The 24,195-nt window shown below is 43.4% G+C and overlaps 1 protein-coding gene across 1 annotated transcript in view; it reads right to left on the bottom strand.

The window, feature by feature from the left end:
• Positions 1 to 24,195, bottom strand: part of SH3D19 (SH3 domain containing 19) — a 524,308-nt gene that overhangs the window by 362,763 nt on the left and 137,350 nt on the right. Inside the window, exon 2 of the mRNA XM_085641658.1 lies at positions 4,218 to 4,257. Coding sequence (XP_085497784.1) covers positions 4,218 to 4,257 — 40 coding nt within the window. The remainder of the gene's footprint in view (positions 1 to 4,217; positions 4,258 to 24,195) is intronic.

Raw genomic sequence — 24,195 nt, forward strand, 5'->3', positions numbered from 1 at the left:
GCCAGAATTGTAGAAGCCACCATTGCGTGGGTGGGATGTGCACGAATGCCTACTGACTTGACTGCGGATTGGTCTTCGGATTCCACCTTTAGGGGTTTTTATTTCAAACCAGTTGTGGATGTTGCTCAGTTGGTGGTAAGTAAGCTTTGAACTAGCATAAATCGGAGCCTCCGGTCCTGACATATAATCGAAATTTACCTGGCATAGTAACGGTAAGTTTCAATTCTATTAAGGACACAGAGGCGAGGATTATCCCTCCCAGGGCACAATCTTGTGCGAACCCACCGTATGGGCGTAAGTACCCAGTTTTCATTCCTGATGCATGCTATCTTTGGTCTTTTGGGAATATCTATGTTTCTCCTTAAGCAAGGCTATGTTTGAGTGTTTACCAGAAGGTTTAAACTCAGAGAATCTTACGCTGTCTCTCTGTTTCAGGGAATGATGGTTCCAAACAGGACCAGTGACGATGTGGCGTACTCGCGTGAAGAAAGAGGAAGGACACCTAAGATGGAGGAACCTTCTATTAATATATGGACACTGTGAACGGACTAGTGTTTTGTTATGCCCAATGGACTCATGGGAATGTGTAGTCTGGATGCAGACTTGTTCCTTTTAAATGATCTTTTCTCCATATGTTGTTGGGATAAAATCTTTACTGCTTTTCTGGCTGCTGAAAAATTCGTATAGAGAATAAAGCGAAGAAAGAAAAGCATAATCCTCGCCTCCGTGTCCTTAATAGAATTGAAACTTATCGTTACTATGCTATGCAAATTTCGATTCTCTTTCGAAAGATTCCCTCTTGGCTACGACAAGCCTTACTTAACCAACTGCACACTATACATAACTAGGGCTCAGGTAGAAATCCTGAGGGCCAATAATCTGGCCGGGTCTGTTTAAAGGAATTATAGAAATCTTCCAATGATACACCCGATTAAAATACTAAAAATGCTGTAGACACTGTCTTAAACCATCTTTGTTTCTTAGTAATGAGAGGTTTCTAGGATAACCCTTATTTAAATGTTACTCCAAGCAAAGGAATCTTAAATGACAACCTATAACGACCAGCAACCAAAACTCAAGAATGATTTGCCTTTTTCTATAATTATGCTTCCAACTTTTGCTGTACGAATAATTGTTAATTCTGACTAGCTGTTAAAAATCCACCTCTTTGGATCTATCTGGTGTAGGAATCCAAGGTGGTTTTATTCTATACGTAAACTTTTCTATCTCCATAACGGATAATCTTTTGGCACAAAAGAATTCCTTTTCTGTGAAACTTTGAAAATGGTCCAAAAGTAATACGCGTAACAGAGATGAAGACCCACCCTTGGTTTCTGCCATTATGTGTGTCACTATTCTTCTGCTATTTGCAATAGCAATTGAACCGTTAGCTATGCTGGCACGCACAGGAAAGCAGTACCGGGGCCTAGTGCTACAGGGGGATGTGCAATACATTTCGCTGTATGCAGACGACCTCTTAATGTTCTTGGAGGACATTGGAGAGGCTCTAACACAGGCGAACCACCTGTTGACCGGCTATGGAAATAGATCGGGGCTGCGGATCAATTGGTCGAAGACTTGCCTATTCCCGGCGAAACCGAACCTACCGGCGCTGACCCAGGTGCAAGGGATCCGATGGGAGGCACAGTGCCTGCCAAAATTGGGAGTCCTCATTTATCATACACAAGACGGGCTCCTGGAAGGTAACATTAGTCGGGCAATCCGTGAAGTTAAAGGGAGTATGGAGTTCTGGACTGCCTTGAAGATGTCGGTGGCAGGAAGGGTGGCTTGCTAAAAATGGTAGTGTTGCCGAGACTGTTATATCTCTTTAGGACACTCCCAATATGGATACCTGGGGCGGTGTTCAAGCAGTTGAAAGCGATGGTGGGAGATTTCCTGTGGGGCACTGGTAGGAGACGGGTTGCCCTAGACACAATGATGCGCCCCAGAGCGCCCGACTTTGAAAGGTACTATCTGGCGGCCCAGCTCCAATGGCTCATGCAGGCAGTGGCGGCGACGTTTAGAGGGCTCTACCCAGGCAATAACTGCTGGATACCGAGACGTGCTCTCCTATATCCTGTTGGCGCAGAGACTGCGTAGAGATACTATCACGAATGAGGAGAGAACATTGCAACGTTGCTGGATCAGGAGTCACAAAAAACTTAGAGTGGAGTGCCCCTACGCACCTGAACTCCCGATAGGGGCGTGTACAGCGTTACCCCATGGGGGAGACTGGTCCGCATTGGGGGATTGGGAGGAGAAAGGAATATTTATGGTGGGCGGCCTCTACGACGACGGTGCCTTAGCGCCGTTCTCGAGTTTACGAGATAGCTATGATCTGCCGCGGGGACACTACTTATTGCACGCGGCACTGGAAGCGGCGATCCAGCGCAGGTGGAAGATGGGGCTATCAGAACCAAAGACGTTGTTGATTTGCCAATATGTAGCTATGGCTGCCGGCACGTTCAAGGCTGTCACATGCCTTAATAGGAGAATGGAACAGGAAGGAAGGCAGCCGATGGATAGACTAAAGGAGAAGTGGGAGCAAGACTTGGGGAGGGACATTCCGGACACTACTTGGCCCAAGCTAGTGGAAAGAGCATGGAAAAGCACGAGGAACGCTAGGTTTCAGCTAATACAATTTTATGTGCTACATAGGGCATATGACCCCGAAGCATATTAAACAGTTCTTTAGAGTAGAAAAGGCTGACTGCCCTAGATGTGGGACGGAGGAGGCGGACTTTCGCCATATGCTATGGTCCTGCCCGAATCTGACACTGTATTGGGGAGACGTAATTACAGCACTGGAGTTGGCAACGGAGCAAACACTTAACAAGGACATGGGGGTGAGTTTGTTACATTGGTTTCCGCATACCAAACGCAATAAAGTGACCAGCAAATTTAAAGACTTGGGACTGATATTAGCTAAAAGGGAGATAACCAGCCATTGGAAGCATAGCCAGGGCCCTAGAGTGCAGAGATGGAAACACGAATTCCTGAAGTGGGCTGCGAGTGAAAGTGTGACTAAGCTACGGCTGGCTCATAGGTACCAGAAAGAGACGATGTTGGAAGTGGCGCGTGCATGGGAGGTGCTAGCTGAAGCACTGCGCAGGGCTGACAAGGACCTAGACGATGAACCTGACCCATCACTGGACCGAGGATCACGGGGAGCACCGGAGGGAACGCGGGGACTAGAAGCGCAGTAGGAAGAGAAAGTGCCAGATAACATATGGAGGGAGGCTGCGCTGCAGCGAAGGCACATTGTAGGCAGAAACCTATCGGACAGATCACATTGGGAAAGGTGTGCTATGGAGGAGCACACTGGAGGGGGGGGTAGGGGTAGGGGTGGGAAGAGGTAGTAGTTCTGTTGTTTGGGGCGTCAGGGATGCAGCTATTAGCAGGTAATAACTGTTGGGAGACTACGGGACACCGTAAATAGCTGCCTGGATAATAAACCTTACGCTTATGTTTGAGAAGAGTAACAACTGAGCACATAAGGGGCAGAGAGCAATTAATAACTATGCACTGTATGCAACATATATGGATGTTAAGATGACGATTGTAAAAATGAAAATAATAAAGTTTTACAAAAAAAAAAAGAAATGTGTGTCACTATTCTTATGTCAGCTTCTGAGTGCAGGTGGATGATTAGGTATTCTAATTAACTGATGATGCCCAACAGAAGCAGTTTAGCCAAAGAAGGGGCCTTGTTAGTTTCATTAAGGTACTTTTAAGTTTTCAGCTAAATGGTTGCGACATACTTGCCTTCGCTATTTGACAGTGCAGGTGGAACAACCATGCACTTATTGATGTGGAGAAGGATCCCTGCAAATCACAACACTATGAAGCTCCGCGTAGGTAATCCGCTCCTGAGATACAATAGGGTGCATTGGAATACTAGTCTTTAGTTTTCTGCCCACGCTTTCCAACAGGGTACTTCTGCCTACAGAGTTGTATACTTAACAGGCGATTGATGAGGGGGTGAAAATGTTTCAGGAAATGAAAAGGCGAGGTTTTGGTGGTCGGATCAGGATTTTAAGTTAAAGTAACCTAAAGGCCACACACAACATTTAAAACCAATAAATAAATCAGTGCATTACACAATCAACTTTCCTTGGTGTCAATAACCAATACATCTCAAAAGGTGAGATGATTTCCACAGTCTTAACAGTAATTCTTCAACTTTCATGCTGATAAGTATTTATACAAAATCTTACCCTGAAAAGCGGGATTCTGGCTTATTTCTTTCAGAGCGGTCTGTAAAATAAAGCAAAGCATAACTTAAAATTGCATCGGTTTCACACACACATAAATGTATAGTAGGACTTAACAACATAACATTCCTCCTGTCTATTCTGCAAGATAACATTCTAAAAGACCTTCGATATGAAAATATTGTTTCATTAACTGTCGCATCATTTCAATTTATTTTTGGCTGGCTCTCACATGGTAAAGTACTAAACAAAGCTTTTAAATATGCCAATGGAGAAGTAGGTGAGCTTGAGAAGCATATTAAAATTCAAAAGTCCTTTAATCACGCTTGTCATAAATGCTCCGGTTGGTATCAGGAGGAGAAGGATTCTGGCTGAGCACTGATGTAAGAATGAGCATAAGATGAAGCTGGAGGTCAGTAGGATGGTTGTCATTGTCAGGGTAGGAATCCTCTAAAAACGCAGGGAAAGTGAGGAAGAAGAGAACACAAGGTACCAGTGGTGGCTGACCACGTTCAAGAGGAGACCTGATAAAGAGTATCAAAGCAGCTGAAAAAAATTATGTGCCTGTGCAAAGGAAAAACAAGAGTTGAATAGAATTTGTTCTGCTCATGAGGAACACCTTGGAGTTATGTGCTCCCTTTTAGGGCATTAAATGATGTTAAGAGGAGGTGCACAACATGCAACAACTAGACATGGCAGTAGGTACTGTGCAACCTCAGCCGGTTTCATTAGCGCTGCATAATTGAGTTTTTGATTGACCAAATTTGACATATAGGTTTTTGCACTGAGAAACACAAGAAAGTGATGGGTGGAATGCTTGAGCTAATCTCAAGCCATTGATTGATAATTACATAGGGCCGTAGTTCATTCCAGTGTTTTTCTGGCCACAATGCCAACACAGACCTAAATAGGTTGAAACAGGCCTGGGGTGGCTTGTGTTCCCTTCTAAACGGTGCCTGGCCAGGTAGTTATGGCTGAACTGTTACTACTGGAGCAGTGTGAAGATTGATGTGCACATGGCAGGTCTCAATCTAAAGTGGTATTGTGAGGGAAACCAATGGTATGGAACGAGAACCGTAGCAATGGCCAGTGGGTGGCTGAGAGTATTTCAAGTATAATTTCCATCCCCTGTTTTTGTAGCAAATGCCTTATATCAGAGGTCTTTAAACTGTTTGATGCCGAGACCCCCTTTAGACGTAAAGACCTCCTTCTGACAAATATTTCTAGAACCAGGCACTCCTCATCATCGAAAATTATAAACCCCCCCAATTCCCCCAGCAAATAATTTTTACGGTGGGGATATAATATTAAACAGTGTTTAGAAAACCAAAGGTCAGTGGGGGTGTAGTGAAAAGTGTAGCTAAAAACAAAGGGCTTAATTTATGAGGAATTGGTGTAAGGCAGCGCTGCAAGTCTTCTTGCTGCGCTGCCCTATGCCAATGTGAAAGGTCAGGAATGCACCGTATTTATAAAATACAGTGCATTGCTGTCCTTTTCCCTTGTGTTGGCTAGCACCAACACAGGCAGGATTGTTTTTGTACAGAAAGGGGCACCTTCCTTCACAAAAACAATCCTGAGAGGCGTTTTCCTCTTTCTATGTGGGCTGCAGAATGTAGCACACATGGAAAGAGGGAAAAACGAGGAGAAATAAAAACATTTCTCCTCGTTAGGCCTCCTCTGGGGAGGCTTCCGTTTTTGGAGCTGCCCCAGGTTTACATGATTTTGTAAATATGGGGCAGCATCAAAATCTATGGGTGTTGAGTGGGAACCTCATGCAAAGCCCATTGAACCCCTGTTGCTGCAGAGCGAGGCAACGCAGTGATTTGCGCTGCTATGTCTTACATCTATGAGGCTCTACAAAGCCATGGAGGTGGCTTTGCACTGCTTCATAGGTATGGTTGAGACGCCTGCGCAGCCAGAGCATCAAAAAAGGCGATGCAAGTCATTCATAAACAAGTCCCAAAATATTCTGTACGTTTTTTAGGTCTTTCACTATTAGGTACCTACATATAACATAATGGGCAGCGTAAATGAAAAATAATTTTTAAAAGTTGTTACTCAGTGGGAAATGCACTGTAGTACATTATGAAACCACTATTAGTTAATGCATTGCAGAGATCTATGTGTTACCAGAGAGCCACAGAATCATATCTAGATTGGTGCAGTGTAGAATAGTGACGTGTATTTTTAGTGCTACGAGGTCCCAGGCTGTGACAGAAAGCACTGTGAATATGTAAGTCATTTTTTTAAACTTGCATTACACACAGTGTAAGATAGAATTTAGCAAAATGTGCAAATTCTTTTTCGATAAAAAGGTGCTTCCAAAATGTAGATTTTAGTAATACCAGTGCGTATGTAATGCAATTTGTTTTTTTTACATAACTGTCCCTTCAACACCTCCTTAGGGGTACTAAGGGCTGTGTAAATGCAGTCACAATTAAAAGCAAGCACTTCACAGCCCAGTTGTTAACTCTTTGTACTACCACTCAAAAACAAACAAATCTTTGTCATTACAAAGTGTGGAATGATTCAATCAAATAAAACCAGAACCAGCTCCCAAGCACCCTTTACACCTACAGATTAACTAATAGCCCACATTTGTATTTCATTCAGTCAAGCAGGCACCCTGACACCAAAGCTTTTCACAGCACAAGACACTCAATTGATGAAACTTCAAGTGATAACAATCTAAATTAGCCGTCCCAGAACTGCAGTCTTTTCCAAAAAGAAAGCAAACATTTTGTATTACAGACACAAGTCAAGCTGGGGAATGTGCGACCCCCTTCCCAGGACTCTACTGCCCCCCTGGGGGTCACGCCCCACAGATTGAAGACCTCTGCCTTAAGTTCAACGACTATGGCCAGATGTCGATCTGGTGCTCAGTGTGCCATATAACTCGACCTATACTTCAACACCCATATCCAGGTTGGTCGAAACCAGTTTGAGGTTGGTTGTGTTTGTGTCTTGAGGTAACCTGGCCTGGCAATTCGGCCCAGAGTAATAGGATCAACATTGATTTCCTATGGGAAGGTCTGGAGTGGTAACGGGTAAAAACGATGGTCTGAAATGCAGCCCCAAGCAATTGCCAGAGGCTGAGAGTAATTCAAGCACTTCTTCCATCACCTTGTTGTTTTTGCAAAATGCACACTAGAAGTTAGTGTTAGATCTTGGAAAAAATGTTGCGAACCATTTAACTTGTGTTTTTTCAATTGCAACAAACATCTTCAGTATCACCTTTTCCATGCTCACTTGACCTGCTCACCCATGTTTTCCATTACACTACAACGTAGGTGCAAGTCTTTTGAAAACCTCAGTATGTGTTGAAAGGAGTTTTTATTTATTTTATTTATTTGCAGGTTTTTATAGCGCTAGAATCGACTCCAACCGGAGTATCTCTGCGCTTCTGGCGGGAGAGTCCTTTATCAAGAGTGGAACATGCGGAAGGCATTAGATCGCATTTGTGAACAACAGAGTTTTTAGTTGTTTCCTAAACATCAAGTGTTCGGAGCAGGAACGAATAGCTACAGGAAGACAGTTCCACAATTTAGGTCCCAACACTGAAAGTGCCTTACTTCCGTGCCTGGCCTTCTTGGCACGCGGTACTACCAGTAAATGCCCATTGCAGGATCTGAGCGTTCTAGGTGGAATATATGGGATAAATTTCTTTTCCAAATAAAGTGGACCTTTTCTGTTTAGGCTCTTGTATATTAAGCAGCAAGTTTTAAATTTTATCCTTTGACGGATAGGAAGCCAATGGAGTTCTTCTAACAGTGGCTTTGATGCTGTTCTTAGGGGGGCATTGAGAACAAGGCGAGCCGCAGTGTTTTGTATTACCTGAAGTCTATTCAGTACTCCCTCATTTGCAGAGAGCAGGAGACCATTGCAGTAGTCGATCCGACTCATGACGAGGGCCTGCACCAGCGTCTTCCTGAATTGGTCAGGCAGCAATGGAAAGGCTTTACGCAGCAAGCTAATAGTGTGGAAACATACGCCTGCGACATAATTCGTATGTTGTTTCAATGACAAATCCTGGTCAAGGCGAACCCCCACGTTTTTAACAATCTGCTTGGGCTCAGGTGCTACGCCTAGACCAGGAGGCCACCAGTCAGGAGTCCAAAGTATTTTTGCTTCACCAAACAGCATGACCTCCGTTTTACTTACGTTACACTGTAGGTAATTGGTGGACATCCAACATGCTACAGCTTCCATGCCTGCAGAGAAAGAGCTCCTCAATTCCGGGGTAAGAGTCTTAAAAGGGAAGAGGAGCTGCGTGTCGTCCGCGTAAGACACGGGGATGAAGCCAAATTTGCGCATCACTCTCGCTAGGGGCGCCACATAGATGTTGAAAAGCGTTGGGCTTAAACAAGAGCCCTGTGGTACCCCTTTCGAGACTTTCACCTCTGCTGAACGATATGTACCCATGGTGACAGTCTGGGTGCGATCAGAGAGGAAGCTTCTCAACCATGCCAGAGCTTTGTTCTTAACCCCCACGTTCGACAACCGGTCAATAAGAATGTTATGAGACACGGTGTCGAACGCTGCTGATAAATCCAGTAAGACCAAGATCACTGAATAACCCTTATCCTGGAACATGTGCAGGTCGTCCATAACAGATAGTAATGTAGACTCTGTACTGTGTTTCGGCCTGAAACCAGATTGAGAGTGGTCAAGGCCGCCCACAGTTTCAATAAAGTTGGAAAGGAGTCTATTAACATACTTTTCTGTAAGTTTCCCAAGAAAAGGTAGCAGTGAAATTGGCCTTAAATTGGATAATTCAGTCCAAGCAATGGTGGTATTTTTCCTGAGGGCCTGAAAAGTGCACGTTTCCATTCTTTAGGGACAGATCCTGTACTCAGGGACAGATTAATAAGTTTAATGATCGTGGGACATAATGTGTCAAATAGAGAGGGCATTAATCTGGCTGGAATAATATCGTCTGGACTACCACTTTTAATCTGTTTAACCAATACAGATAGCTCCTCATCAGTAATGGAGGGAAAGGAGTCCAGAGTGTGTATGCCATGATCAAATTCTGTATTTTGAAAGGCAGAAGCTGCGTCTGTGACCATAGCAGCATTAGATGCCACAATTTTCTCATAAATAACATCAATTTTATTAGAGAAAAAAGATGATATGTTATTACAGAGCTGTTGAGACACTTGGAGTTGGAGTGGAAGGTGAAGTAGTACTACAAGAGGGGACCGGACGGGGGCATGGTCATCCCTTTCCTCACCTTTCAGCCACCACGTAAGTCCAAGACACTCATTGAATCAATATTGATGGTTGGGTAAGAGTCATAACCTGGTCTTCTATAATCATCTCGTAGGCTGCTGGAATAAATCAAATTCCTCAGACAATAGGTCACTCCTAAGTCCCACACCACTGGTCCAGGACTTCGACATGCTCCACGGCATGGTGAACAGACCTCTCCTGATAAAGAGGAAGACATAGGCCAAAAAACCTTCTTGGTCACGGTTATAAGAATTAGCATCTAAATGGCACATGGGACAACAATGATTAACTTCACGACCTATTTAGTTGTATGATCTTACCCAAGTGCAGTTTGTTTGGAGGTCAGTTAGCAGAATATTTAGGTCTGGCTTCACAACGCAGCTGCCGGCAAGACTCATGGTTACCAATTCTTTAAAATATACCTACAGTAGGATTGGCGCCATTTAGAGCAATATTTCTGCCTCGCCCAATCCACTGACAGTTTGGTGAATCATTTCACCTCCAGGAAGTGCTTCTATAATACACAATGGGCCATTTTACTCCAGAAAAAGTACATGGCAACATAATCTTGTTTGTAATATTCAGTTTTTAACTTCAGTAACAACAAAGTCCATATGTTTGGCTTTAATGTGCCGTGTTTGTGCAAGCAAACAGCATCTGTGCATGTCTGTGTTTGCAGAGCTTAGCATCTGCAGGATGTCACTGGCACATCACCAGAGGGACTGCATACTTCAAAAGCTCAACTCCCATACAAAAAGCTAAATTCAGGACAGCATGTCTGCAGCCAGTCAGCCAGTCTTGGAACCAGCTGGATGTGTTTACTATTTGCAATCCCTCTCGTACAAACAAGCCTGCATTTGTTTATTCGCACAGCCTTTGTATACAGAAGACTTGCTCAAAACAACAAGCATTGGCAAAGCCAATATTTTTTGCCTACGCAGGCAGGACAGTGAAGAAAAAAATGCACTATGACGCGGCCAGTGATTCTTTTTTTTCTTTAAGCCATGTTGCACAGAAGCACTCATTGCTGTGCAGCATGTCTAAAAACATTGACAAAGCCATTAGATCTCACATAGGCGAAAACTATTGGCTTTGCCAATGCTTTTTATTATATTGGGCAGGCCTGCACATAAGCAAAATGAAAACATTGCAGCTATGCCACAGGGGGCACACAGAGACCTTAACAGCTGTAACCAGCACAATCAGGAGTCAACGCAGCGAACTGTACGTTGTAGAAACGTGATCATATTTACAAAGCCAAAAGCCACAATTGTGGGAAGTTCAGCACCTGCTCTCGGTCAACAGCCCTGCCTGCTTGCTCTGTCTGTAGAAAGTTTGCGTCCCGTACATTACAGTGTGTGGCTTTTGTGTTTGCGTGCCATCCATTTTTAAAACAGGGTATTCAGTGTCTGGAACAGTGCCGCACAGATATGGACCCCACACTTAGTAATAATAGTGACCTGGCATAGGTAGACAGCCCTGTGATAGAGCAATCTCCGAGGAGACTTTAATTTGAGATATCACAAGTAGTCGCATGGGTGAGGAGTGCACCGAAAATTACAAGCTCTCTTCTCCCAGTAACTTTAGATTTTAATGCAGTTGGCTGGCAGACTGAGATCTCTTGTTATTAATAACAGAGATCTGACACATTTGGGTGTTTGGAATTAGAGGACTAGGAGGTTTGTGACAGTCTTTCAGAGTGCTTGGCTCTCCGCCACAGGTTCAGTTTGAGCCAAAAACATAACAGACACAAAACAAAACATGAGGTCGCTTATAAGGATTACACAACAAGCAACTAGGTCGGAGGTGGGTGCAGGGCGGGGGAGGCGAGGAAAATCAACAATGGCGGGAGGTATGGGGAGAAGTAGAGAGGGTCCAACAATGCGCACTCTTATAGAGTGGTAGACTAACATTAAAAAAAGTACCTCTGAAAGCCTGCAGCGAGTGAAAGGACACTGGCCCCAGACAGGAAACTGTACTTGGTCAGTGCTCCATAGAAGACATGAAGCGAAAGTGGAAACAGGAGGCAGAAACAGGCGCTGCCCAATCAGAAGCATGGAAATGAGAGTGACCAAGCAATGGTAGGGTAATGGGCGGGCTCTCAGCCCATTTATAGCTTTTTAAAAATGTATAAGCGATTTCGCAAGCACAGCCCAAGCGCTGTGCAGGCGAAACCAAAAATATAACAAACCGTTTTCTCCATTTTTCTTTTCATTACAAAAATATATTGCAGAAACTAAATGAAAAACCTGAGCTTACTCTGCTGCAAAACAGAGCTAGACAGATTTCGGTGAATCATATCTGGGTGGGATCCTCGCATTGGGTGAGGTTAGCACTTCTCTGTAATTAAATAATTGAGCACAAAAATGAGTGAAGCATCATTCATGCCTGGTATCCCAGAAACCCTTTGGCGGCTTCCAAAGGACTGCTTTACATTGGTAATAAAAAATATTATTGAATCTATATAAAAGGCACATCACAGGTAACCATTTACTATAGCCTAATATTGCTTCTAGCCATTCTAGTAACATCATAAACCCAGAGATGGCAATTTAGAACCATATAATAGATGTTACCTAGGTAAATATTTTGTGTGTTTATTTTGGGATAGTTATCTAGAAAAGGCCATTCTCTTCAAAGTGCAGCTAACAATGGGCACTTAGAACAATTAGGTTTTGTTGACCTTTCATGAACAAATTGTTTATAAAACAATGGTGTGGGTCAGTAGATTAATGGGGTCTGTGGCTGCGACATCAACTACATATCACGCCTTTTATCAAACTTGCCACATAGTCGTTATATATTTTGAAGGTTTCAACCAAAAAATTGTTTCTAGCTCAACATTATACTGCTAGAGAATGTGCAGCACAATTTGCCTTTTGCTGCTGCATAAATTGAGTAACCTTGAAGCACAATTTGGTCCTCAATTTCCAGATAATCCTAGGGGCTCTGACAATGGTAAAGCTCTGCAGTATAGTTTGTAGCCTGCTATATTGATAATGAAACCATTATTTTACAGGTGACTATGAAACATTTTCAAATTTGACGGTGTCGAGCCCAAAAACCCATTGATTGGAAAATACTGCACTGGAGTACTGTCCTGCGGGAATTCCTCACAGTATTGGTAATAGTAGAGGCGGTTTTGCCCCTTTATTTTTCTGGACAATTCATAAATAATGCCTGTGTGCTGCATTGTAATTATGCAGAGTTTAATGTAAAGCCTCTTCGTAAACCGATGTCAGTGTTTTTTTCCCTTGTGCACATTTTTTGCATGTAAAAATCTGTTGAAATGTGAGGTGGGAAAACATTGGAAAGCAGATGAGTCCATTTCTGCGGTAAACTCCCATTCCGAGGTTGAAAATGTATAAATACTTGGGAATAGGAAATCCTGGGGCAAAGGTATAGTTGTCGCAAATATATTGATGTTAGGACCAAGACACTCCCTGGTAGTGCAAGCTGTGCTTTACAAGTAGCCTATAAAAAAAAAAAAAAATAATAATCATCCCATGAAAAAACAAGCATTTGCAATGCAATAGGTCTCGCATTTACGCGAGTTTAAGCTTTTGGCATTGTAAATGGCAATGCTTTTTATTTATGGTTTTTAAAACCAAAACAGAAATAAAAGGCATTGTCCTTTACAATGCTAATAACTCAAACTTGCTTAAATGCCAGACCTATTGCATTGCAAAGGCTTGTTTTACCTAGCCATGGGACATCTTTTAGCCACATAGTACTGCACCCTGCAAAGCGGGAGTTATCGGCATTATAAATGCTAATGTTTTTTAACTAGTAATGTTACAGGGTGCACTACCGTATGTGGCCAAAAAGAGCTCCCATGGGACCTCTTTTGGCCACATTTGGTAATACACCCTGCAGTAGATATGGTAAATCCACCCTACCCATGCAAGACAGTACCACCAGTACATTTAAATAGCTATGTCCATATATAAAATTAGTAGCTTTGATAAGTGACAAAATAATTATTATATTAAGTCTCGATTAGATTCTACTCTGTGTGGAGCTGATGAAGGGAAATTAATAGAAGGTCTCATATAAATGTGAGATGTGCTAGTGAGTAAAGTAACCACTACCAGCTTTACGGAGGACAAAGGTTGTGTCCTATCTGTAGACCCTTTAAAAAAGCAGTGCTTTGAGGCTGCAATTAAAACTCAGGGAGTAACAACACATGTATCAGGAAGTGTTCTCATGGGAGGTTACAAAAAGAAACAAGGTGGTACTTAGGAGGGACTGCTAAGCCTATTGATCAATGAAAAGCCACTATTTACAAAGGACAGGAGCCAATTAAAAAGATGGGGCAGAAAGTTCAGTTTTGTTTTTATTTGCAGTGGAATTATTATATTTGAATAGCACTATTGTCAATGGTATAAAAAAAGCATAGGTAAAAAAACATTGTCATTTACAATGCCAACAGCTCAAATGCGTGTTGGCGTTATTGGGATTAAAATGCCAATGTCTTTTTTTTAACCTAGCCAAGTTGCAGGGTGCAGTACCATATGTGGCCAAAAGAGATCCCTTGGGCCCTCTTTTGGCCACATATAGTACTGCACCCTGCAAAATTGGATTTATTGGCATTATAAATGCCAATGTTTTTTACCTAGCCGTGTTACTGGTTGCAGTACCATATGTGGCCAAAAGGGGTCCCAGGGGGACCTCTTTTGGCCACTTATGGTACTGCTCCCGGCAGAAGATATGATAAATCCACCCTACCCATAATGCACTGCATGCAACACTGAACGAGTTCATTCAACTAGCTATGTCCATATATAAAATTAGTAGCTTTGAAAAGTGACAAAATAATTATTATATTCATTCTGGATTAGTTTCTACTCCGTGTGGAGCTGATGAAGGAAAATTAATAGAAGGTCTCATATAAATGTGAGACGTGCTAGTGAGTAAAGTAACCACTGCCAGCCGTACAGAGGACATAGTTTGTGTCCCATCTGTACTAAGCCAATTAACCAATGAAAAGCCATAATTAACCATGCCTTTTGGCTAAGATCATGATGACGAATTTGTTTAAGTTTTTGTAGTTGGCTGGATGGCCGGCTGGGCAGCTTGCTGTAAGGCAGGTTGGCTGGCTGACCGGTGATTTTTTTACATAGGCTGGCTGGCTAAGTTAGACTGCTGTGCAGGTTGACCAGGCTGACAACCTCGGCTGAAAGGTGGAGCTGAAAGGATAAGTTGACATCCTGTCTGGGGAAGCTCTCCGAAGCTGAACGGCTAAAGGCAGACAGGCTAATGGCTAACGGTGAAGTGGTCCACACAAGCCTAGTTTAGGACCAAGTATGTGTCCTGCCTGAAGCCTTTTAAGAAAATAGTCCTTTGAGGCTGTAATTAAGATCTAGGGATTAACAACACATGTAACAGGGGTTGTCCTAATGGGAGGTTACAATTGTGTGTCCTGCCTGAAGCCTTTTAAGAAAATAGTCCCTTGAGGCTTTAATTAGGATCTAGGGAATAACAACACATGTAACAGGGGGGTCCTCATGGGAGGTTACAAGAAGAGACAAGGCGGTTACTAAGGATGGACTACTAAACCTTTCGCCGAATGAAAAGTTACCATTTACAAAGGACATGGAAAAATGCCAATAAAAAAAGATGGGTGGACGGAGATTTATTCACATATCCTTAATACAGCATGTCTCGAAGAGACCGCGCAATCGCTGCCACGGCGAGACCTAAAAAGTTCCCCAGGGTATCAGTGCTTTCACATCGTTGCCCAAGCTCACAACCTGGAATATAGAGGCGAGATAGCTGGTAACCTGAAGTCTTTGAAAGACTCAAACAATGCACATTTCCTGTATGGACCAGTTTTATTCGGCTCTCTCTTGCGTTTATAAATTTCATGGCGTTAATGAAGATTATGCTCCTTGTCCTGCAATGGCAGGGAACAGACAGAGATACACATACTCTCTCTCTCTCTCATATATATATAAATAAAATTGCATACATACATATTCAAAATGCTTTTTGCAGGGGCTTTTTGTTGTGTACATAGTTTTTTTGGAGGTGGGGTGGTAAACCCCATCTCCCGTTTTAAGTCAAGCCTACCAGCACAAGTTGTCTGGTTGCAAAAGGCCTAATATGAGCTGACAGCCCAACCATTGCTTACCACTGGTTGGCTTCATTGTCACTCATTTCCTTGCTTCTTATTCAATGCTTTTCCTAGTCTATATTGTGTCTCTTCTATGCTAGAGCATAGTCTCTTTTACTTGTATACTTCTACTGCTCACTTTTAAGGAAACGACTTTTATCTTTTTGGTTAAGCACTACGTGAGAGTGCATGAGAGGGCATGTGTGTTCCTGTTCTCTCCCCAAACGGGCCACCCCTGCACTCTCCAGTTTGCTCTCACGTGTGTGCTGCTCCTTTCATGTAATTCTCCCCCACACTTGTGCTCCATGTTGTTCTCTCCCACTGCTCTTATGATCCTTGCTTTCACTCGCTCATATAATTCTCTGCCACAAACCCCTTGCACGCTATTTTTTCATCATGCACTTCTCACCCCTACCCGCCAAGTTGCTCTCTCTCCCTTGTGCGCTGCTTTTACCCTTGTCCCTCATATGTTCCTTTGTTAAAAAAACTCAAAGCCTACCAACCGCGGTCCATTTGTTTTTTAATTTGCGCTTTTGTCTGAAATGTTTTTTTTTTTTTAATTTACCCAGCAAGTACAAAATAAATTTAAACAAGCATTTGCAATGCAATAGGTCTCGCATTTACGCAAGTTTGAGCTATTGACATTGTAAATGACAATGCCTTTTATTTATGTTTTGGTTTTTAAAACATAAATAAAAGGCGGTGTCATTTACAATGCCAATAGCATAAACGTGCGTAAATGCGAGACGTATTGCATTGCAAATGATTGTTTCTTGTCCAACCTCCACATCTCAGGCAAAGCTACGTCTGGAATTCTGCTTGACCAAACAGCAATTTTTGCAAGAATCATGTGTTATCGGCTTTTGGCATGAATGCAAGATTGCAAAACGTGGCTCACTAAATTATTGTTATGTCCCCAGCTTGAGAAAAGCAGATCGAAAACGAGTTTCCGCCCACTCTGTCAAGCTTCACCGAGTGCTAAACAATTTAAACGTGCAAAAAGCCTGGGAAACCAACTCTTTACAGCAACTGTGCAAAGTAATACTAAGTTATGAAACGTGTGCTATTTCATTTTAACCAGACTTAAAATTCGTCCAATCGCTAAAACACGTCTGCATATTACTATCTCCCCAAAAACACAATGCAGGCTTACCTGGCAGAAAGCTCTTCAATGACATCTAAAAACAAGCCGGAAGTCAGGCGCCCTTGCCCGGGACGTGGGCGGGGCCTGCTCCGGCAGGAAGAGAGACGGCGTACCATGCTAACGCGGGGCTCCCATGCTGAAGGGAGAGCCCCGCGGTGGCGACCGGAGTGGAGCGAAGCCCCGGGTCCCAGGAGGGGGCCCGGGTGAAGACTGCGGCGGACGAGGCTGCCCACGGCAGCATGGGGCTCCCGGGAGTGCAGGGAAGCCCCGCAAGAGAAGTGCTGCAGCCGCGAGGAGGAGCCCCCCCCCAGAAGAGCAGCCCGGTGAGTGAAGAAGGGCTGGGGGGTTCCGTGTGGGCTATTGTTGGTGCCTGATCGAGGCACAGCGTCCTTGGCGACAGCAGCGCTTCGCGCTGCGTGGGCTGACATGTGGTCGGAAGGGGGACAGGAGATGTGCACGCCGCGTGGCTGTAAGCGCGTACACCAATTCAAATCCGCTAAGAGCCTGCGCGTGCACATCTCCTGTCCCCTTCCGAGGCAAGTCAGCAACAATAGATCTCGCCGAAAGCAGCGCTCCGCGCTGCGTTCGCAGGCGAGACCTAAAAATGACACCAGCATCATACCACTGGCACGCATGTGTTCTAATGCATGTGCACACATATGTCATTGTGTTTTCGTGCAATAATGAAACTGCATCATCACACCTCTTTGTTTTAATGACGCGGTCCAGCATTGCCAAAAGCAACTGGAAAAGACGAAATGTTCCAAAGGTAAGCCCTACTGTCTCTGCCAACGCTGGTTATATTTAAATATATGTAGCCTATTCCTTAACTCTATTATCACATATATATGTGTGTGTGTGTGTGTGTGAGAATGTTCATTTTGAAAGTATGTTTTACATGCAAATAAATGCATGCTAAACAACTGCGTTCTTAAAAAGTGATTTTTGTAGCCGATATTGTCGCATGCTACGACGAAGGGGACAAACTCACCGATGGCCTGCTTACCCCGCCAGTTGTCGGTGTCTCTTTATCTTCCTCTTCCCCTCCCCCTCGCGACCCTCTTCCCTCTCCACTGTCCCAGAAACTCTTGTCCGGCCCACCACCACTGTAATCCTTCAACTAGACACAGAATAATAACCCTCTGGGAAACCACTTCTCCATCCACATGATTACACTTTGCTTCACCATACCAGACTTTAGGTACCTTATTCTTAAGAGGATAACACTCCAATAGGATGTTTTGCTGACACTGCATTTAAAAACCCCTCTCAAGACAGATTCGTAACATGTTTATTTCCTAGTCACGTGCATTGCTTATAATGATCAATGCTGCTATCACAGCATTGCTTGCCTGACTTGGGCATCTTTCCAGTTTTCCTGACACGCACCTGCACCTGTATCAAAGGTCACATTAGATTATTTCTAACTGTGAAATGTTATATTACATTGTAATTTAGAAAACGCTCAGAGCTACAGAAAAACTTCAAACGAATATAATTGTTTTTTTATTGCTGCTTATATAAGGGGGTATTGTTGGATGCCCTTGGAACACTGGATAAAGGGGAGAATTCGTAAAGAAACTTTGAAAAATATTACGTAGCAGCAGACATACAAATATTTATTCCACTTAGCATGTAAAGACTGAAGCTTGCCCTCAGCGGAGAGAGTCTCTTGGCCAATGCAGTGAGCCTGCTTATAGAACATGGCCATTCTGGGGTTTCAGGGCCACCAGATGGGATTTTCTAGAGAGAACCACCTGCCAGTGTATATCCTTTAATGGACAATATGCACCACACAAGATGGACTATGAATCTTGCTTTGTTTTGGCATTTGTGAATGCTAAAGATGTATTTAGGCGCACAAACAGGCTGTTGGTTATTTAGTACCTTATATTTATAGTGGCTCACGTGCGACCTAGGGGCTAATAATTTGTGTTTGCAAACGTTATTTTCCTTATGGCTTAAATGTGTAGCCTCAGTGTAGGTATGGACTTTGCCCATTGTGGATCCATGCTGGCATATAGTTACCAATTTGTCTAAATCTATTTCAGTTTAGAGTACATTTTTAGTCATGTGGCGCACCCAATCTCTCACATGCCCAATTGCCAGAGCACAGAGTCTTTGGCCTTGTGCAGCAAGGACTAACCAATGGATTTTTCCTGTGGCCATGCCCAACCTCCCGCACACCCATCACCAGATGTGCAAGGCCTTCAGCCAGACTCTACCCGCAACGCTCCCTGTATCCAACACCTGCTATGCATGGCATTTAGGGCCAGATGCATGACCATTCCATTTTACGAGTTGCACATTGCAACATTTTGCGCCTCGCAAAATGGAATGTACAACAGTGTCTCAGACACTGTTTCCTATTTCTAACGGGGTTGCAAATGACCTGCCACCTCAATATTCATGGAGGTAGGTCGCAATTTACGACCCATTAGGAATGGCAAGCATTCACTGGGATGATGGCCGGCTGGGGTCAGCAGACTACCATGTCTATGACTGCTTTTTCAATAAAGCAGTTTTTTTTAATGCAGCCAGTTTTCCTTAAAGGAAAAAGGAGATGCAACTAAAAAAAGAACAATTAAACTTTTTTTTTTTTTTTTTTTTTTTTTAAAAGAGTAACCGACCACTGCCTGCTCTACAAAAAAACGTGCATTCATTTACAAAGGGAAAGGGGACCCATCCCATTTGCGCATGGCTCACCACCTACTTTTAGCAGGTGGTAAACTGCGAGTGCATCTGATTCACTATTAGGAAAGGATGCCCTTGGTACACCTCTTCCTAATAGCAACGTGCAAACACTATTTTACGAGTCACTGACTCATTACACACACCCACCAGAGACTTCCACTCCGCCCAACTGGCCTTGGCTACCTTCCCAAGTATCTGCAAGACCACAACCGGAAGAAGATCCTTCTCCTATGTCACAGCAAAGGCCTAGAACACCCTGCCTCTCCACCTCAGGCAATCACTGTCACTGCCCCAATTCAGGAAGGACCTCAAGACCTGGCTCTTCAACTGAAACACAGCGCCTTCGATGGACCAGCTGCTCCCTCCTACCCCCAGCGCATTCGGTATTACCACAACAGTTCTAATCCCGGTTAGAACGGAAACATAAATTACCTCTCAAATCAGAATTACTTCCAAATGTTTAATGCAATACAAGGAACAGGACTGGTGTGAGGCAGCTGAGCATGCACAGAAGCACATTTTATATTTTCAAATCGAGGCCCTGAGACGTAAAAAGAATTACTTATTGCTAACATATTTCTGCAAACCATAAGCGCATAAGGAATACATAAACAACTTTCCTGAGGGGCATGTACAACTGTAAAAAAACAAACGATAACCTGTGAGGCCATTTCATTAATTATTTTGGGGGTCTTCATTTAGGGAGCTACAATAGATAAGAGAATACAAAAATAAACGGCATATTATGAATTTCATCATAGCACAAAATATAAGTGAATAGATGATGCTGAATCGAGTTAGTGGAGTGCACAATGGGTGCAAATTGGAGCTTGAGAAAATTGGGTTTAGCAAGCCAAACAAGGCTCCGGTGGAAAGTCTGCTCCCATAAGGACTGGTGAGCCAAAACAGAGCCGACTATCTCAGGCACTGCCCTTTTCCCTCCCTAATGTGGATTTTTTTAAAACAATAAAAGCACTAGAGCGCGATATCTTCTAAAATGATGCTTTTGTGTGGTGTGTGTCTGCAGCCTCGCCAAGCTGCAATTCACCTATCTCACTGCTGACCTGTAACCAGAAAACAATATCCACAGAATGTCAGTGAGTTTTTTTGTTTTGCCAATAGAGGTTATTGCTGCCATTAAGGTGTTGACCTGCAGCCTCTTTACGTTTTCTTATATCCGGGGAAGGCAGTGATATTAACATAAAAACAGTTCCTGGACTTCCCTTGTGCTTAACTTTGTACTTTTTCAAAACATTTTTTAGGTCTCGCCTGAACCAGCGCATGCGCTGGTCTGGCGAGACTTATTGAGAGGGCTCCAAAAAGTGCTACCAGGCCAGCCAAGACCTACAGTGCATGTGCGCGGGCGCGCGCGCCGCGCTTGACCACGATAACTTTCACTTTCGCAGCCGCACGGCCGCTTTGATGTTTGATCGCGATCACTTTCGCGGCCGCGCGGCTGCTTGGCATAGCCAATAGGTCTCGCTTTTGGGACCTTATAAGTATTTAGTATTGCAACTGTTGCATTGCTAAACACTTATAAGGTCCCAAAGGCGAGACCTATTGGCAATGCCAATGCTTGTTTTGACATCCTATATGTATTTATATCATGCCAGATTGAAGTAGCATGTAATACTAACATTTATTAAACAAGGTGTACTAATATAGGTCATAACATAATGGAGCACAAAGCATTGGGCACTGATTTTGAAGCTAGAGTACCGCGACTGCAATCCCTCTGCTGTTTCTCAACCCTGGGATTGCACGCTCTGAAGTGCACACGTCTGGCTGGCTGTAGGCAGCCGGCCAATCTGATTTGCACACTGGCAGGGGGCTGAATTAATAGTACAATTGCATTTATCAGCCCGCCTCCTGCCACATGCTGTAGCAGCGCGAGCCTGCCACACATAATAAAATGGTATTTATTGCCATTTTATGAATGTTTGCGTCTGCTGCGCTGGCAGCAGGTGGGGGGACGCTCCTACACCATAACGGAGGAGCCGCCGCTGTCTACCTTACAATTTGGAAATGCCAGTCAATATCACGTAGTCAAGGATAGGGTTAGTTTACCAATTTTCTCCAGCCACAGTATACTTAGAGGCAACTTACTGAAATCCAGATTGACCATTTTTCTTAATGTAAATGTTTGGTAGGACAATTGTCCCTTTAATGAGACTGCATTACGCTATCAATTTTGGGAAGCCATTTTGCCTCCACATGTGATTACTGCATATTTGTTTTCTCTTTAACCTTATATTAAAAACAATTAAACTAGATGCACCACTGTATTTTCAATATCTAGCTAAACTTGTGGCACGATTTTTGCACACTTTCATACTTGTGACCCATTTTTTAGGTCTGGCTGACAGTGCAACTGGCAGCAAGATCTAGTGATACCATTTTTTTAAAAAAAATATCCAGAGAGTGCGCTTTAGCTCCACCCACAGGAGTATTACTGTCACACTTCATGTTATTGGCTATTTGGTGTATCATTCCACCTCTGAAATGTACATTGAATTATCATGCCGATTGTCGCATTTAATAATTTCTCCTATATGCATTGTACACAGAAAGCAATCCTTCTTTTCCACTTTTACCCCAGTACCAGCAATGCCAATACGGCAGGCTTTAATGTGATAAAAGGCATTTGTGTATGCATGTGTGAAACGCATTTCCATGTTAAAGCCAGGCATTCTGGCTTTGAAAATGCTTGTTTTATTTTGACATAAAGCCCATGTTTTTCTTTTAAATCCAACCACACTAATGTTAATTCTCCGCTCCCCATTTAGTTTTCCGCCTCTCTCTAGGCACCACCTGTTCATTTCCCGCACACTGGTGCCCTGTCTCCCTGCCAGGGTTTTAAGTGGGCAAGGTCCCTACGGGTTTCGGACCTGGTGTAGTAACTAAAAACAGACATTGAAACGGGTCCCTATCAAACATAATACTTATGTCCTTAACTTGGCAAAACACTGATCAAATTCTGAAAAATGGATGCAAAAAACTTTAAGGTAATCCATGTCAACGATTTAGTTCCTGTATATATATTGCACAATTTACTTAATCTTGCTTTCCCTTAGTGTGTTGGCTATTGCCGGGATTCTGCGTTTCTGTTTTATTTGTGAGAGTAGCATATTTCTCTTGTATATTGCATACTCTGAACTTCGCCACCTCCTGGTGTTTATAAGGGCCACGACTGACAGCTCTGTAACTGAGGCTGGAGGAAGTGCGAGTTACTCACTGCGCCTGTTAGTGGGTCAGAAAGGTGATCAGAGGACATGGTCATCCAAACTTTGGCCTCCCTGCAGGGCGCACAGAGCAATGGTCACGGATGGCAGTTGCAAATGTGATTCTGTGCAAATGTGTGTGAAGGAGGTACACAATTGTCAAAATATTGACAAGAAGCAGTGCTTTAAATGGAAAAACAGAAGTGCAGGTACTCAATATTTAGAGTACCTGTTTGCTTCTGAAAAGTACCAGGACTCTCCCAGTAAATGTATTGCAGCAGTGGGGGTAAGTGCAGGTACCCTCCCTTTCAAATAAAATAAGTGCTGGTACTCAGTACCGGACAGTACTTACCCATTTAAAGCACTGAACGCCAGTAAAAGAAAATGCAGTGATTAAAGGTGCGAGGGTGTAGGTTTGGGCACAGTGGAGTGAAGGAGAAGCAAGAAGTGCATTCAGAAGAGAGTGAAAAGATGGTGCTGGAGATGAGGTGTAGGATATGCATATGAGATGTGGAGAGGAAAAGGGCATGCATGTTTAATAGAGTGAACGTAATTGGAGTGATTGAGACACTGAAGACTACTACCCCTTTTACAGGCCTCTGCATTTTTTTAATTTTATTTATAATTTTTAAGCATACAGAAAGGCCAGTCATCTGATTCGCAACAGCATATGATATGCGACATATCGAAAGAACATAGATTGATATTTGGCGCAAGGAAGGAAGTGTTGGTGGAGGTTTGTTCCAAGAATTACTACAAAACACAGTAATTAGTTTGATTAACAATAACAATACATTGTCATATATGACTGCACCATCTCAAATGTGTGCTAAGAAGGAGACAGTATTGCAATCACTGTGTTCCTCTGTCTTAAAATTGACTGCAGTACACTTTCAAACACAAGGGCCACAATATCAGCATTTCACTCTGGATTGTCCATAATTGTAAATAAGTGTGTAGTGGCTGCCAAACATCGCGGGTAGGGATGTGGGTGGTTGCAGTGAGGCGTACACTTCGCTAGTGGTGTCACAACACATGAGGCTCCTAATCAACTTTTCCAGTGTGGGTCTACGGTCACTACCCCAACAAACTGCAATCCCACACTTTGCCAATAAAAGTGCTATTGCAGTAAACCTACGAATCCCCTTGGGGATGTCACATACATAACCAAGCAGTGCTACTAACGAGTCAGGTTTATTTCCACCATTATGGAAAGTTTTGCGTAAATGGCAGCCCAGTAGTTACCTATATGTGTGCCTGTCCATGCTAAATGTATCAAGTCAGCTTCTTCAACATGACACTTAGGGCACGATGAAGAGCGGTTTGGATCAATCTTGACGAGGTGTAATGTAGGTGCGGCGTAAAACCTTGAAGTGTAGTAACTTATGTTGGTGGTTAGGGGAGATTAGTTAAGTTTGTTGGTAGCAGTAGTACCAAATGTCGTCAGGTAACTGGAGTGCAGGTTCTGCCCTCATGCCTCCCGCAAACGAGCGTCAGCAGCAGGCAGTATGGTCAGTGAAGTCCGATAGAGTTTAGACACTAAATGCTCACCGTCAGAGTAGTCTATGAGAGTTG

This window comes from Triturus cristatus, chromosome 2_2 (genome assembly GCF_964204655.1).
Source record: "Triturus cristatus chromosome 2_2, aTriCri1.1, whole genome shotgun sequence".
NCBI classification, from domain to species: Eukaryota; Metazoa; Chordata; class Amphibia; order Caudata; family Salamandridae; genus Triturus; species Triturus cristatus.